The sequence below is a fragment of the Rhineura floridana genome, chromosome 7 (assembly GCF_030035675.1).
Source record: "Rhineura floridana isolate rRhiFlo1 chromosome 7, rRhiFlo1.hap2, whole genome shotgun sequence".
Classification (NCBI taxonomy): Eukaryota; Metazoa; Chordata; class Lepidosauria; order Squamata; family Rhineuridae; genus Rhineura; species Rhineura floridana.
This window is the reverse complement of record NC_084486.1, coordinates 119,042,276-119,055,337: the sequence shown is the minus strand read 5'-3', so window position 1 is coordinate 119,055,337 and position 13,062 is coordinate 119,042,276. Positions and strand designations below refer to the sequence as shown.

The following is a 13,062-nucleotide window of genomic DNA, read 5'->3' as shown; positions in this document are numbered from 1 at the left end:
ATATTTTAATAATAAAACAATGCAGTAAGCACACTGGTTGACTAAAAAGAAAAAACAAATACCCTGTGTCTTTTCTGTATGCGCATTTCCTCAATAGTATCTAATAACAGAGAATACAAAATTTAAAATATTCTAACTTTTAAAGGTCTCCCCAACTGAAACCTGCATAACTTCTTTGTAAAGTTGCTAACTTAATTGGAGAGCCTAGTCTGTTTCTGGAATTTTCAGCTCACCCAATCAGACAAAGGTCTGTTAAAAAAAGAAGAAGGCATTCATCAAATTACACTGAGGGTTCCATCTGTTATCTTAAACCTTTGTTCTCAAGTAACACAGAGAGGAGATGCCGGAAAAACACTTTGCTAAAGGTTTTAATTCAGACTATATTTCCAAGTTGTTTGTATGCTCTCTAGGATTATATATGCCAGCCCAACAGAAGAAAGCATTGTTTTGCATAGCTGGCGTGCTAAGTTTTGCTTGTGCTTTGAGCATTGCCGCAGCCATAGGGACTCAGCTGTGGATCAGAGGAGGAATACTCTGCAAAACTGGAGCGCTGCTTGTCAATGCTACCGGCCAAGAATTAGAGAAGTTCATTGGTGAAATTCAGTATGGACTTTTCTATGGCGAGAGGGTTAGACAATGTGGGCTTGGAGGGAGACCTTTTCGGTTTTCATGTAAGTAACAGTGGTATCTGAATTATTTAATATTTTAGTGCATGCTATTGTGGTCTGACAGATAAGTGCATTCCCCTATTTCTTCCAAAAGGTGCCCTATGGGAGATGTGAAATTATGTTGCCATAATATTCATCATGTGCTTCTTCTGTCAACATATAATTAATGTTGTTTATATCTTACTAACTGAAAGAACAGACATTGCAGCCTGATCCTGTGAATGTTTACTTGGAAGTAAGGCCCATTGTGTTGAGCAGTACTTACTTTCAAGAAAGCTTGCACAGGATTGCAGCCTTAATTCCTTTAACTCTTTTTCAAGATTGTGCAAATGTTTGTTTGTGTTCTAGATGTGCAGAGCATGAGAATTTAACGATGCACTCCTGTCTACTCAGAAGTAAGTTCAACGTGAATTACTCTAGGGATAAAAAAAATCTAAGTGCCATAGTCCGATCTTATGCAGGTGTACTCAGAAGCAAGTCCCACTGAGTTCCAGAGGGCTCACTTTTAAATAAGAGTGAATAGGACTATAGCCTAAATTGCTATAATCATTACCATCCGAGACTGGCAGGTACAGAGTTGTATGGAATGGCAGTTCATCTGTTTACCATCCAGGAGAAAATATTGTTAAAATGGTCAGTCACAGTCACACACTTTTATGCAAAGCAACATGTTAAAAAGAAAAAATGGTTATCTGGAGAAGAGTTCATAATATCCCACCTGACATTTATTTTCTTAACAGAAACAATTTGCAAGTAGTCCACTGGAAAGACAGCACTGCTGCTTATGTGAGTCATTTCTGGTGCGTTTCCTGAAATGTAGACATGAAAATGATTGACTGCATTCTATTTTTTTGCAGAGGAAGTACACCAAGTTCATTTAGGTTATTACTGAAAATTGTTCATGTAACTACATTGTACAATAGGCTTTAGCAGCTCTTAAGACATCTCTGGAAGTCCTCATTATTATTTCCCCTTCTGTCATGGTATGTAACTTTTCATGTGGCAGCCTGCTATGAATTTTCAAAATGACCTAGATAAGAAAGTAGGAATCAGTTGCTGGACTTTATTTGTTAAGATGACAGAGCTGTAAGAATGCCTAACGGTTCGTTCCCATGAGCTACTGCACTATGACTATGAGCCAGTTCGGACATAATGCTAAATCATAGTTTGGTGTTACAAGAACAAGCTGTAGTGAGCCTTAGGCTTCTCATGGATCCCCTCCCTTCCCCTTGCATGGCTGCAAGGAGATCAGAAGCTTTTGCTTATAATTTTAGATTAATCACAATTTAGCATGTCATCTAAACCCTGGATTCTTAACTACAGTCAGTGGGAACAACAAGTCAGCTTCATAAATCACAGTTTGAAGTTAGCCCATTTCCAATAACCATAGTTAAATCTAAGCATAGTTTGTCAGATTTATATGATAAAGCAAACTGCGGTTAATGTTGAATGGAAGTAAAAACTTCTAAATTCCTCCTAACAGCTGTGTCAGAGAAAACTCAACCAACAATCTAAACAGATGGCCAGACCCGTCACCAAAAGGCGGCCAGGTTGGGCCCTGGCTGAGGGCCCCTGAGGCCCAAAGGGCACTCTGAAGGGTCCCTCCTTAGGATGGGCGGATGGTGCTCTCATTCCATGATCCGTGGCAATGTTTGGTTCTCCAGCCTGATGTTGCTGCGAATCACAGAGCGGGAGCTCCCAGGCACACCCCCCATACAGGCAGCACTGACTTCAAAAAGCCTGCCCGTGCACCCCACCTACCTCTCCTGTCAGTGTGCATGCCATGTGTGCTGGGTGCACATGCCTGTACCCAAGATGGTGGCAGGGGTTTTCCTAAGAGGTTGATGCCCCATCGCCATCTTGGTTGTGTGTGCGCATGTCATATGCATTGATGAGAGAGGTAGGTGGAGTGTGCAATTGGGCTTATTGGGAGGGTGTGTTGAGCTATGGTGCCGCGGGTCCAGGGCAGGCTAATGCCCAAGGGTCCAGTCATGCCTGGCGCTGACCCTGGAGATGGCAGTATTATAAATGTTCATATAGTGTTTGAAACATATCCTCATTTCACATACACATACCCCAACAATCCTATGAAATGTCAATTCCAGGCGAAAAGGGAGGTAATTGAATCTAATGCAGTCGCCATGTGATATCTCCTTCTGATCCAGTACTGCATGTTCCCCCCCCCACATGCATGTTCCTACCTGGGGACATGAGTAAACCATGTTAAGTGAAAAACCATGAGAAAAATTACAAACTGGATTGCTTCAATCAACTTTTTAATAAATAACCTTTTTGGCACACCATACATGTCATGTTAATTGGCCGTTCGGCAATTATTTGCAACTACAATCAAAGCATAAAGGGGGAGGGATTTATTTAACAAAATGTACGTACTGCTTGAATGTAAAGCCCTCTAAGCAGTATACAAAAACATTAAAATTATCAATAAAACATTTTAAAACAAATAATTAAAACATACTTTAAAAGATTAAAACAGCTAACTAAAAATTAAAACAGATCAACATCTATGTGTCTGGTCCACTCAGGAGCTCCACACAACCTATATGCATACCAGCTGTATTTAAAAATACTCTGTGCAGATGACTTGATCAACACACAGAAATCAGGGGTGAGCCAGAAGCACGACTCTGTTCCACCCACCCCCACAGTGATTGTAATCAGCTTGTGTCATCTGACTTTTATGATGAAAAAATGAGTTTGCAGTTAACTGTTTGGCACCAGAACAGAGCACTAAGATTAATTTGGGGACAGAGACAAATAATAACAGTTTGAAATAGTAGTTATATTACTTTGAATGGACTTTTTTTACAGGGTGAACATACACCTAGACGGAATTTCTTAGCTTTACATAACCCAGTAAGTTAAAGGCAGCTACCTCTAATATAAGATTCAGTCTGCTGTGTCATTACAAGGAAACATTAGTTGTTGTTCACTACCTCCAGTGCAATCCTCAAAGAAACAATCTCTCTAAATCGCTGTAAATGTGCTAGGAAATGTTACAGTAGATGTGTTTGCATTTTAATGCACTGAAGCACAGTATGGCATGACTGAGAAGAAAGGACTAAATCATCGGCCTTGTTTTAGCCCTGCATTTGCTCCCATTAAATGTTCTCCCTATTGGCCGCTATATCTCTTTTAATTGTAAAATGAATTTGCTCTGCCTGTAAAACCCATTCAGGCTCAGGAAAGCCGTCTGCTTCATTTACTCTGGCTCTTGTCCGTTTCTGGGTCAGCGGTTCATTTTCTAAAGACCACTGGCACACAGATTCATCCTTTATAATGAAGGGCTGTTTTTGCTTCCAGGGCAACATTGCTGCTGGATTAATTCTATTTGATTGTCACCTATAAATCTTTGATGGTATGTAAAAGTTTTGAATGTAGCTATGGAGAAAAACAGCCTTGGCCATCCAATGTTGTTGGATTTATATGATTCAGCAAAGTGCATGTGGCATGACTAAAAGTATAACAAAACCAGTGTCCTATATGTAAAATCTATACAACAAATCTATACCACAACAAACCCAATCAAGAAAAATTGAAATTTGCAACCTGTATAAATAATGCACATTTTTGCACAATGGACAGCACAATCCTTATGAGTGCTGGTTACTCACAAGTAGGGATGGGGAAGAAAATCAATTCAGTTCTCATTTAAAGCCGAATTTATCAAATTCACACATTCCAAAACAATATGAGAACCTTCCATCAAAACTTGCCCTTATCTGAATTTTGCAATGCAGTTCTCCAACCAAAAGTGCGTGTATCAGTGGAAAATGTATATAAAAATGAATATACTAGCAAAATAACATACAAAAATGCATTATATTAGAAGAAATTGCTTCCAAAATATGTACATTAGTCAAAATTGCATACAAAATGTGCTTATCAGAAGAAATTCACACTAAAATGCAGAAGAATTTTCATGATTTTTTTTTAAATTGCAAATTGTGGGAGAAACCTGGAGAACTGAATTTAAGATTGGAAAAATTAGAAACTGAGAGAACCAAAATTCTTATTCAGAAACTTGCCCAGGTTTGTTTGTTTGTACTGTATATAGAATTTACATCCTATCTGTTATCATCACACATGATATTGGGGCAAGATATAACAATATAAAACACAATAAGCAATAAAAACAACAATAAATGATGGGTTGTATCTAGTACAGTGCGTGTGGAGTTCTGTTCATGCAGTGACATTTCCCCTTTCTCTCCTTTTCCTGGAGCAGATTTTGAGTGTGTGCCGGGGGTCTATAGGGGAGAGGAGAGGAGAGGAAAGTTCCATTGTGCAAGTGGAAGTCTGCTGCATTAGCATTACAGCAGCATTGAATATAACCCTAATATTTTAAAACACAATCATATCCACATATTCAGCATATCACCAGCACACATCCAAGTATTTTTCAGGCACATAATGGCCTGTTCAGAAGGCCTGGTGGGAGAGGAGAGTTTTCAGCTGGTGCCAAAAAAATTATCAAAATTGTCCCCAGCTAAAGCTTGGCGCAGAGAGGTAAGCGGCAGTAACGCAGCTGAAGCTCTGCTCACGGCCGGAGTTTGATTCCAACGGAAGGAGGAAGTCGAATCTCCGGTGAAAGGGGTCAAGGTTCACTCAGCCTTCCATCCATCCGTGGTTGGTAAAATGAGTACCTGACATATGCTGGGGGGGCGGTAAAGAAAGGCCGGGGAAGGAACTGGCAATCCCACCCCATATATACGGTCTGCCTAGTAAACATAGCAAGATGTCACCCTAAGAGTCGGAAATGACTCACACTATAAGTGCAGGGACACTTTTACCTTTAAAGCTTGGAAGGGAGGGTGTTCCATAACAGAAGTTACTGCTGAGAAGTGCCACTGGCAAGCTATAGATCTTCTAATCTCCTGCAGTGATGGCACTGACTGGAGACTCCCCAGCTGACCTTATAGAGGATTATACTTGAAACACTCCTTCAAATTCCTAACCCTGGTCTAAGCCATTGAGGCCTTTATACATCAATACTAACACCTTGAATTTGGCCCAGTGACATTTTTAATAGGCTTATTTTGATAAGCATTGCCAGCACTCTTTCAATAATAGTCCTATTATTGTTGTTGTTGTTATTTTCAAATATTAAAATGTACAAAACAAAATGCACGTCTCTTATGCAGTAAATCTGACTGAGTTCAGTAGGCTTTACTCCCAGGTAAGTTTGTATAGGATTGCAACCTAAAATCATATTTACAATATTGTTGCTATTTTTAAGCAAATAAATCCTGTGAATGTTATTATTTCTACAAATCTCCATGCTTTGACCAACCATTCCTTTAAAGATGAGCTGCATTCTTTGGCAATGACCATTGTTGCTTCTGTTACTCAATTCCAAAGTAGCTCATCATGCTTTTGACATACTGATTCATAAAAATAAAAAAGTCAAATACATATTTATTTAGTATTCCACCCTTTGGGTTGTACTGAAACTCAACTCAGAGGGGCTTGGGTTGATAGCCTTATTCTCCACAAATTTGTCTAAGCCCCTTTTAAAGTGACCCAAGTTGGTGCACACTTACACATAAAACAGTAAAACAGAACAAAAGACAGTAGCATTCAGAGCAGATTTTTAAAAACAATTAACAGGTTTACCTCACACAGGAAAGAAAATATTCGGTGCCAGGCGTTTCTCTCTGGGGATAGAGTTCCAAAGATGGGAAGGAAACACTGAGAATGTTCTTACCCTAATTACTACCTGTTTCCACTCAGACAGCGGAGGGCAAAGGCCCTTGATGTTGATTTTAGTGTTCCGACAGGTTTGAATGGGAATAGGTGACCCTTTCAACTCTCTGGGTCCCAAAATAGATCAGATTTTTAAAGGTAAAACTCATCACCTTTGGGCACAAGCCTGTCCTGGGCCCCACCTACCTACCTACCTAGCAGGCAGGCGGAGGGGCAGGAGGTTGGGCGAGCAAGTGGGCGGGGGTGAGACAGTGGGCGGGAGAGTGGGCAATGAGTGAGCGAGACAGTGGGAGAGGGGGCGAGAGAGTGGGCGTGCAAGCAGGTGGGGGGAAGGCCAGTGAGCGAGAGAACAAGCAGTGGGACGGAGGGCTGGCGAGCGGGTGGGCAGCTCCCTCCCTGCGATCCACAGCAGGAAACCTGCCACGGAAGTGGAGCGCTACTCCTCCACCCTAAAGAGGGGCCCTTCAGAGGGCCCTGTGGGCCACAGGGCCCCCAGCCAGGGCCCCACCTAGCCACCTTTTGGTGCCAGCCCTGACCTTCATTTATGCTTAAACATCTTCATTTCCAAGCAATGGTGTGATTGCGGAAACCTCCTGCTTCTGGTTAAGAGTCTAACAGAGGGATGGGGAGCCTATGACCCTACAGACTGTTTATTTATTAGCATTTCTAAGCAGTGCACATAAAAAAATGCAGAGAAATCAAAATTTATCATAAAACCGAAATGAAACCAAAACACTATCTTAAAGCACGTGCTGGAATAAGAAAGTATTTGTCATGTACCTATAGTTCAGCAAGAATGGTGTCTGTCTAATCTCAGTTGGGAGGCAGTTCCACAGGCTTGGGCCCACAACACTGACGTTGTTGAACAAGAACTTCATCATTTATTTAATATATATTTGTTGCATTTATATCTCACCTTCCATGGAACTCAAGGTGGCATATATGGTTCTCCCCCTCCCCATTTTATCCTCACAACAACTCTGTGATGTATGTTAGTCTGAGAGACTATGACTGGCCCATGAGCTTCCTGGCTGAGTGAGGATTTGAACCTTGGTCTCGTAGGTCCTAGTCCAAGACTCTATAATGACCACACTACAATGGCTACATCATCCCTATGACCATTGGCCATGCTTTCTGAGGCTGATGGGGTTTGAGCCAACACCATCTGGGAGGGCACAGGTTCCCCATCCTTGCTTCAGGCCATGTCGTTGGACTTTCAAATAATGGACTTCATAGCTTTGAAGATTTTAGAGTCAACATGGGCACTTTGTGCACCTCTCCATCTTCTGTGGTAGGCAGCACAGTTCATGCAGAGTAGTCCATCCTTCTTCATCCCAGGAGCTCAGAAGGTGAGTGGTCACAGTGTGATGTATTCTGTATATTGCTTTTATTCAATGTTACACAGGCCCACTCATGCAATAGGGTTTTCCTGCTCTTTCCTCCTCATGCATCCTCCTGCAAAAGTGCAAAGCCTCTCTGGAAAGTCAGGGGACCTTCAGGAAAGGCCTGGGATATAGGAGGGAGGTTGCAGTAGGAGGTGAGGAAATGCCAAAAATTAGGTGTAGACACCTCCTACCATAAACCCATTTCATAGCTCCTGCAATTATTAGCTGAAGAGGGAGTGTGCTTCATAGGAAATTTTTGTGTGTTGTTGATTTCTTTCAAAATATGTCCCCTGTTTTGGCTTAGCCCTATTAAGCGTGGCAGCATATTAAATACATAAATATTTAGAGTAGACGGAGTGGATTGTGAACAATTCTTCCTAACACAGGGTGATTTTTAAATATTTCTGCAGAGTTAATGACAGCAGATATTTCATAATGAATCACTGAATACAGGGCATGTGCTCCCACTCCACAGGGGTATGATTAAACCAGTGCTAATACTCCTTAGAACCGTCTGGCTGTGGTTAGAACACGCTGAGATATGCTATGTAGGCACTTCAGATAAATTTATCTACCATGTAAATTACTAGCAAGTGAGTTTGTGGCCTAAATGCAGTCAGTTATTTTTATTTGTTTTTTTGCTATATGATCATTTCTTCCTTCTTGCTCAGTCGTGCAATTAGCCAATGGGAAATGTTAAGATTACATATATTAATTGCAAGCAATATATTACAAGCATTAATATTAATTAATATTAATATATTAATTTCCAAATATTATTAATTTCCAAATTAGACTGGCATGTTTGTTATTCCTTGAGACAAAGGGTAGTTCTGGCAAACAGTAGCAGAAAGGGAAAGATAAAGTCAACATCATAGGACTATAAATGAAGTGACAGATCAGTTAGTGAAACTTATGCAGAGCTTGGAAAAGTTACTTTTTTGAACTACAACTCCCATCAGCCCCAGCCAGCATGGCCGCTGGATTGGGCTGATAGGAGTTGTAGTTCAAAAAAGTAACTTTTCCAAGCTCTGCTTATTGGTAACTCGTTACTGTAAATACTGTTAAAAGTTATCCTTCTAACATTTAAGTGTAAACCTTACAGTGAAACCATTCGTACTTAAGTGTCATTTCTCCCAATCTGTTAGTGGCATCTATCTGTCTATCACAAAAATAAGTAACCATTTTGTTCTCACTTTTTACCATTTTCCTTCAGTCCCCAGTTAGAATCATGCTGCATGGAATCACAGACTGTTTTTTCAAAGGTGACAACTTTGCTTAATTTTTCCAGTAATTCACTTTTCTTCCCCCCCCCTTTTTTAGTTTTTCCAGATTTGTTCAAAGTTATCCCCGCAAGTATCCATGTTAGTGTCATCCTGTTCTCTTTGGTGCTATTAGTGTTTGCCCTGATTGGGACGGGGTTCTTCATGTACAATGCATTTGGCAAGCCCTATGAAACACTGCATGGTCCACTAGGACTGTACCTGTGGAGCTTTATTTCATGTAAGTTTTCCAAATATAATTCTCCATGTAAATGTGTTGCTGTGGTTTTGTTTGTCAGAGTGGTTAAGCAAATTGTACATTGTTCTCTGTCCCCACCCCCATGGGCTAACTTTGACAGGTGGGTGGGACATGACATCAGATGATTGACATATGGGTTGCCCTACCCACCTGTCAAAGTCCCTTGCGCAGCACTTCCCAAGTGCCTGACAGCCAGCCGGTTGTCAAGCACTTGGGAACTGCAGTGCAAGGAATTTTGCCAGCCAAATGCTCAGCAAAGCTCTCATCATATGGCTAGCAAAGCTGCTTTCTGCAAGGACCAGCTGAATGATTGAGTTCCCCATGAGGAACTGTGTTGCACAACCAATCCAGCGCGTCCCTACCTGTTCCACACCTGACATCGCATATGTCATCAGATGTGGAACAGTTGGGCATCATTTGAGGAAAACAGTCTTCTGGGCCACATTGGGACTCATGACAGGCCAAATTGGTCTGTGAGCTGGAGGTTCCATATCCCTGTCTTACAACCTCATTTTTGTCTGTTTGTCTTGTTTATCTCTTATATAGCAAAAAAAAAACCCAAATAGGTAGTCCCTGCCCCATCATTTTTATGTAATTTCTTCTCAGTGTGTCCCACACACACACACACACACACATTCAATCACCACATTCTGAAGAATTCTAGATGAATTTTCAGTGTCTCTAGTATGTGGCAAATACCAGGTCTCACCACTTGGTGGTGTCCACAGAAAAACCGTTCACCCCATGACAATGACTGTGGGAAAGACATCTGATTTTGGTTTTACCATAACTATGTTAAAGTCTCTCAACTCATGGTCTTGTTGCTGATTTTGTTAGAGCCTAACTACATGTTAAATGTGACTAGCAATCACTAAAATAAAAAAAAATGCTAAGCATGGGAAAGAGTGATAGCCATCAGCACTGCAGTGTGCTGGAAAAAGAGATTTTTCCAAACACAACCTTGGTAAACCCACACACTATTACATTAGGGGAAAACCTCCCATTGGTCTCAATGGCTTAGTTTTATGTGAGGACCAGACTAGTGTGTCTGAAGCATTTTCAGCACTCACACTATGCTATAAATTAAGGATAGCCAATGTGGTGCCCTCTAGGTGTTGTTGAAATACCAACTCCCATTGACCATTCTGGCTAAGGTTGATGGGAGTTGGAGTCTGACAACATGTGGAGGGCGCCAGGTTGACTTCTGTAAATAAACATTGAGTATTGTTAAGAAAACGTTAGGTTGTGCTAAATGATATTTATCCTTCCATGTATGAGTTGTTCCATACATATGGATAACACTACAGTTTACCAGAACACACCAACAACATGAGCAAATCACTTTAGCAGGATGATCTTTAAGGTCCTGACTCCTTGGATGTTATTGAGAAGGATCTCATGCCGTTAGTTCTTGGAGTGAACTGGGACCTATCCCACAGAAAAGAAATACAGGAAGAAGGGCTGGTTTATAAATAAAATACTGAAATTCAAATAAATTAGAAGTATTATCCTATTGTGTAAAAGTCTGTCAGAAAACTGACAATGCTAATTTTGGATTTTATTCTTTTTCAGTTTCTTGTGGTTGTCTTATCATGATACTGTTTTCATCAGAAGTGAAAATCCACCACCTCTCAGAAAAAATAGCCAATTATAAAGAAGGAAGCTTTATTTTTAAAACTAACAGCGAGCAATTTGAAAATTCATTCTGGATCATCCTGGTCTGCTCATTGGTACATTTTCTGAACATTTTGCTAATACGCCTCGCTGGATTTGAGTTTCCTTTTTCAAAGTCAAAAGATCCAGAGACAGCAAATGGAGCAGCTGATCTAATGTACTAGACATACTTTGAATGAAAATGGTTCATCTTGGCCTTTCCCCAAAGGCACCAAATGTAAATGAGTTTAAAGGGCTGTTTTTTAAAATACAAGTGTGTATATGCATTGTGAGCCAGGGGCATTTAGAGAAATATACCAGCAAAAAATGAAGTAATATCAATAAGAGTTACATTACTCTCAGTAGGTGATAATGTATCACTAGGAAAATAATTGGGGTTTTTCCCATGTAATGCTGAACTTTGCTTTGTGAAAAGTATAGTTTAGACTCCCAATGAAGTTTTGTGTTCCACATATAGAGATAAACCATTGTTTGTGTGGTTTTCCTCTTCTCCCACCTTCCCTGAGAATCCCTAAATGCTTTCTCAAACAGCCTCCAAGGGTGAGCATCATTCCAAACCATTATTTGTTGGTTTGAATATAATGCCAACCTGGTTTATCCAAAATGAGATGTGCAAGCCAGCTTCAAACCATGGTTGCAGATCATGGTATTAGATCTTGGTTTGCTTGCCACTTGCAAACAATGCTTCTTCAGATAGTGCTTGTTTAGACATTATGACAAATCATAGTTTGGCATTATGTCCAAATCATTCCATTGTTTTGTTTCCAATGACTGCAGCACTAAAGGAATGTAATGTTACTGAACTGGTGTAATAAAATAAAAAGTAAAAAAAAAACCCTTAGGCAGCAATTTCAGCAAGAAGACAGCATATGTTTTCATATGCAAAGAAGATGATGTTCTGGAATTATTACTCCTAAACATCTGCATATCAAGACATCAAGAAGAAGTCAATACCTTCTCTAGAAGATTGGAATAAGGGTTACTTCATGAAAAGGCACTGATTTTAAATTAAACTATATGGTGGCAACCAGCGTTTTCATTCCATCAAGAGAAGAAACTTCCATTCACAAAAGGAGAGATGTGCTCACAAGTAGGACCTCTTCCATGAGTGCAACTTTTTCCCCCGGAATGGAAGCTCCTTCCATTTACAGAGTGGAAACGTTAAATGCCACCCAATATTATTTATTTATATGGAGTTGATTTAGATGCAAATGCCTGGTCTGCAAACATTACCAAAGATGTTGCTTTAGTCCTCAGTGTGTTTAATATCAAGTGTTTGCAGAACTGAACCCAAGTGTAGTACCTAAAACCTAACCTAACGATATCACTTTTTGTTCTTGTTTGGTAGTGCTTTTGTTTTTCACTTTTATAAGCTTCAATTTTAAAAGAGGTCTGATCCTCCTGATGGCAAAATGATACTTCAAACATTAAATGAATTCTCTATCCTTCTAACATAGCACTTCATGTGATTGTTAGCAGAATGCATGCAGAAAAGAAGAAAACAGATCTGTAGAAATTTTTTATCAGTTATTCCAGCCTTCACCAACCTGGTGCCCTCCAGCCGGTTTGTTTATTTATTTATTTATTTATTTATTTATTATTTGATTTATATCCCGCCCTTCCTCCCAACAGGAGCCCAGTTATTTTAAACAATAACTCCAATCAGCCCCAGCTAGCATAGCCATGTTGTAGTCCAAAGCATCTGGAGGGCACCAGGTTGGGAAGGACTGATTTAGTCAGCACCTTTTTAATTATTATTATTATTATTATTATTATTATTATTATTATTATTTATTGATTGCGGTCAAAGACCCATATGCAAAGGCACATAAAAATACATTACAGACAAGTTAAAAAATAAAATATGTTATACATAAGGATTATACAGAACTCAGTTTGAGTAGAACAATGCAGATTGTCGACATTCGATGGAAGCGCGTATTAGCTGGGCCACATAAACAAACTTGGCAACTTGAATGGTAATTCCTTTATCTGAGCCAGAGAGAAAAAAAGCAAGCATGGCATCTGGAGGTTTGTATTTGTATTGCGGATTCATCAATAAGGGTTTAAGAAATTTGTTTCGAATC

General features: G+C 40.0%; 1 protein-coding gene across 2 annotated transcripts; it reads left to right on the top strand.

Moving 5' to 3' along the window:
- The first annotated feature begins 284 nt into the window (after positions 1-284).
- CLRN1 (clarin 1) lies at positions 285-12,563 on the top strand. 2 transcript variants are annotated; one of them, XM_061634479.1, is made up of 4 exons: positions 556-671; positions 1,017-1,063; positions 9,104-9,283; positions 10,874-12,563. In XM_061634479.1, the coding sequence occupies exons 1-4, from the start codon at positions 637-639 to the stop codon at positions 11,137-11,139; spliced, it is 528 nt and encodes a 175-aa protein (XP_061490463.1). In that variant the 5' UTR covers positions 556-636; the 3' UTR covers positions 11,140-12,563. The 2 variants fall into 2 exon arrangements, with proteins under 2 accessions (XP_061490462.1, XP_061490463.1); XM_061634478.1 differs by lacking the exon at positions 1,017-1,063 and having other exon boundaries at positions 285-671; positions 10,874-12,562.
- The last annotated feature ends 499 nt before the right edge of the window (positions 12,564-13,062 follow it).

Excerpts from the sequence above, each read along its gene's own strand:
- CLRN1 (XM_061634478.1), top strand. The coding sequence starts at position 341 with ATGCCGGAAAAACACTTTGCTAAAGGTTTTAATTCAGACTATATTTCC. Across the intron at positions 672-9,103 it reads GAGACCTTTTCGGTTTTCAT|TTTTTCCAGATTTGTTCAAA; the intron begins GTAAGTAACAGT and ends CCCCTTTTTTAG. Across the intron at positions 9,284-10,873 it reads CCTGTGGAGCTTTATTTCAT|TTTCTTGTGGTTGTCTTATC; the intron begins GTAAGTTTTCCA and ends ATTCTTTTTCAG.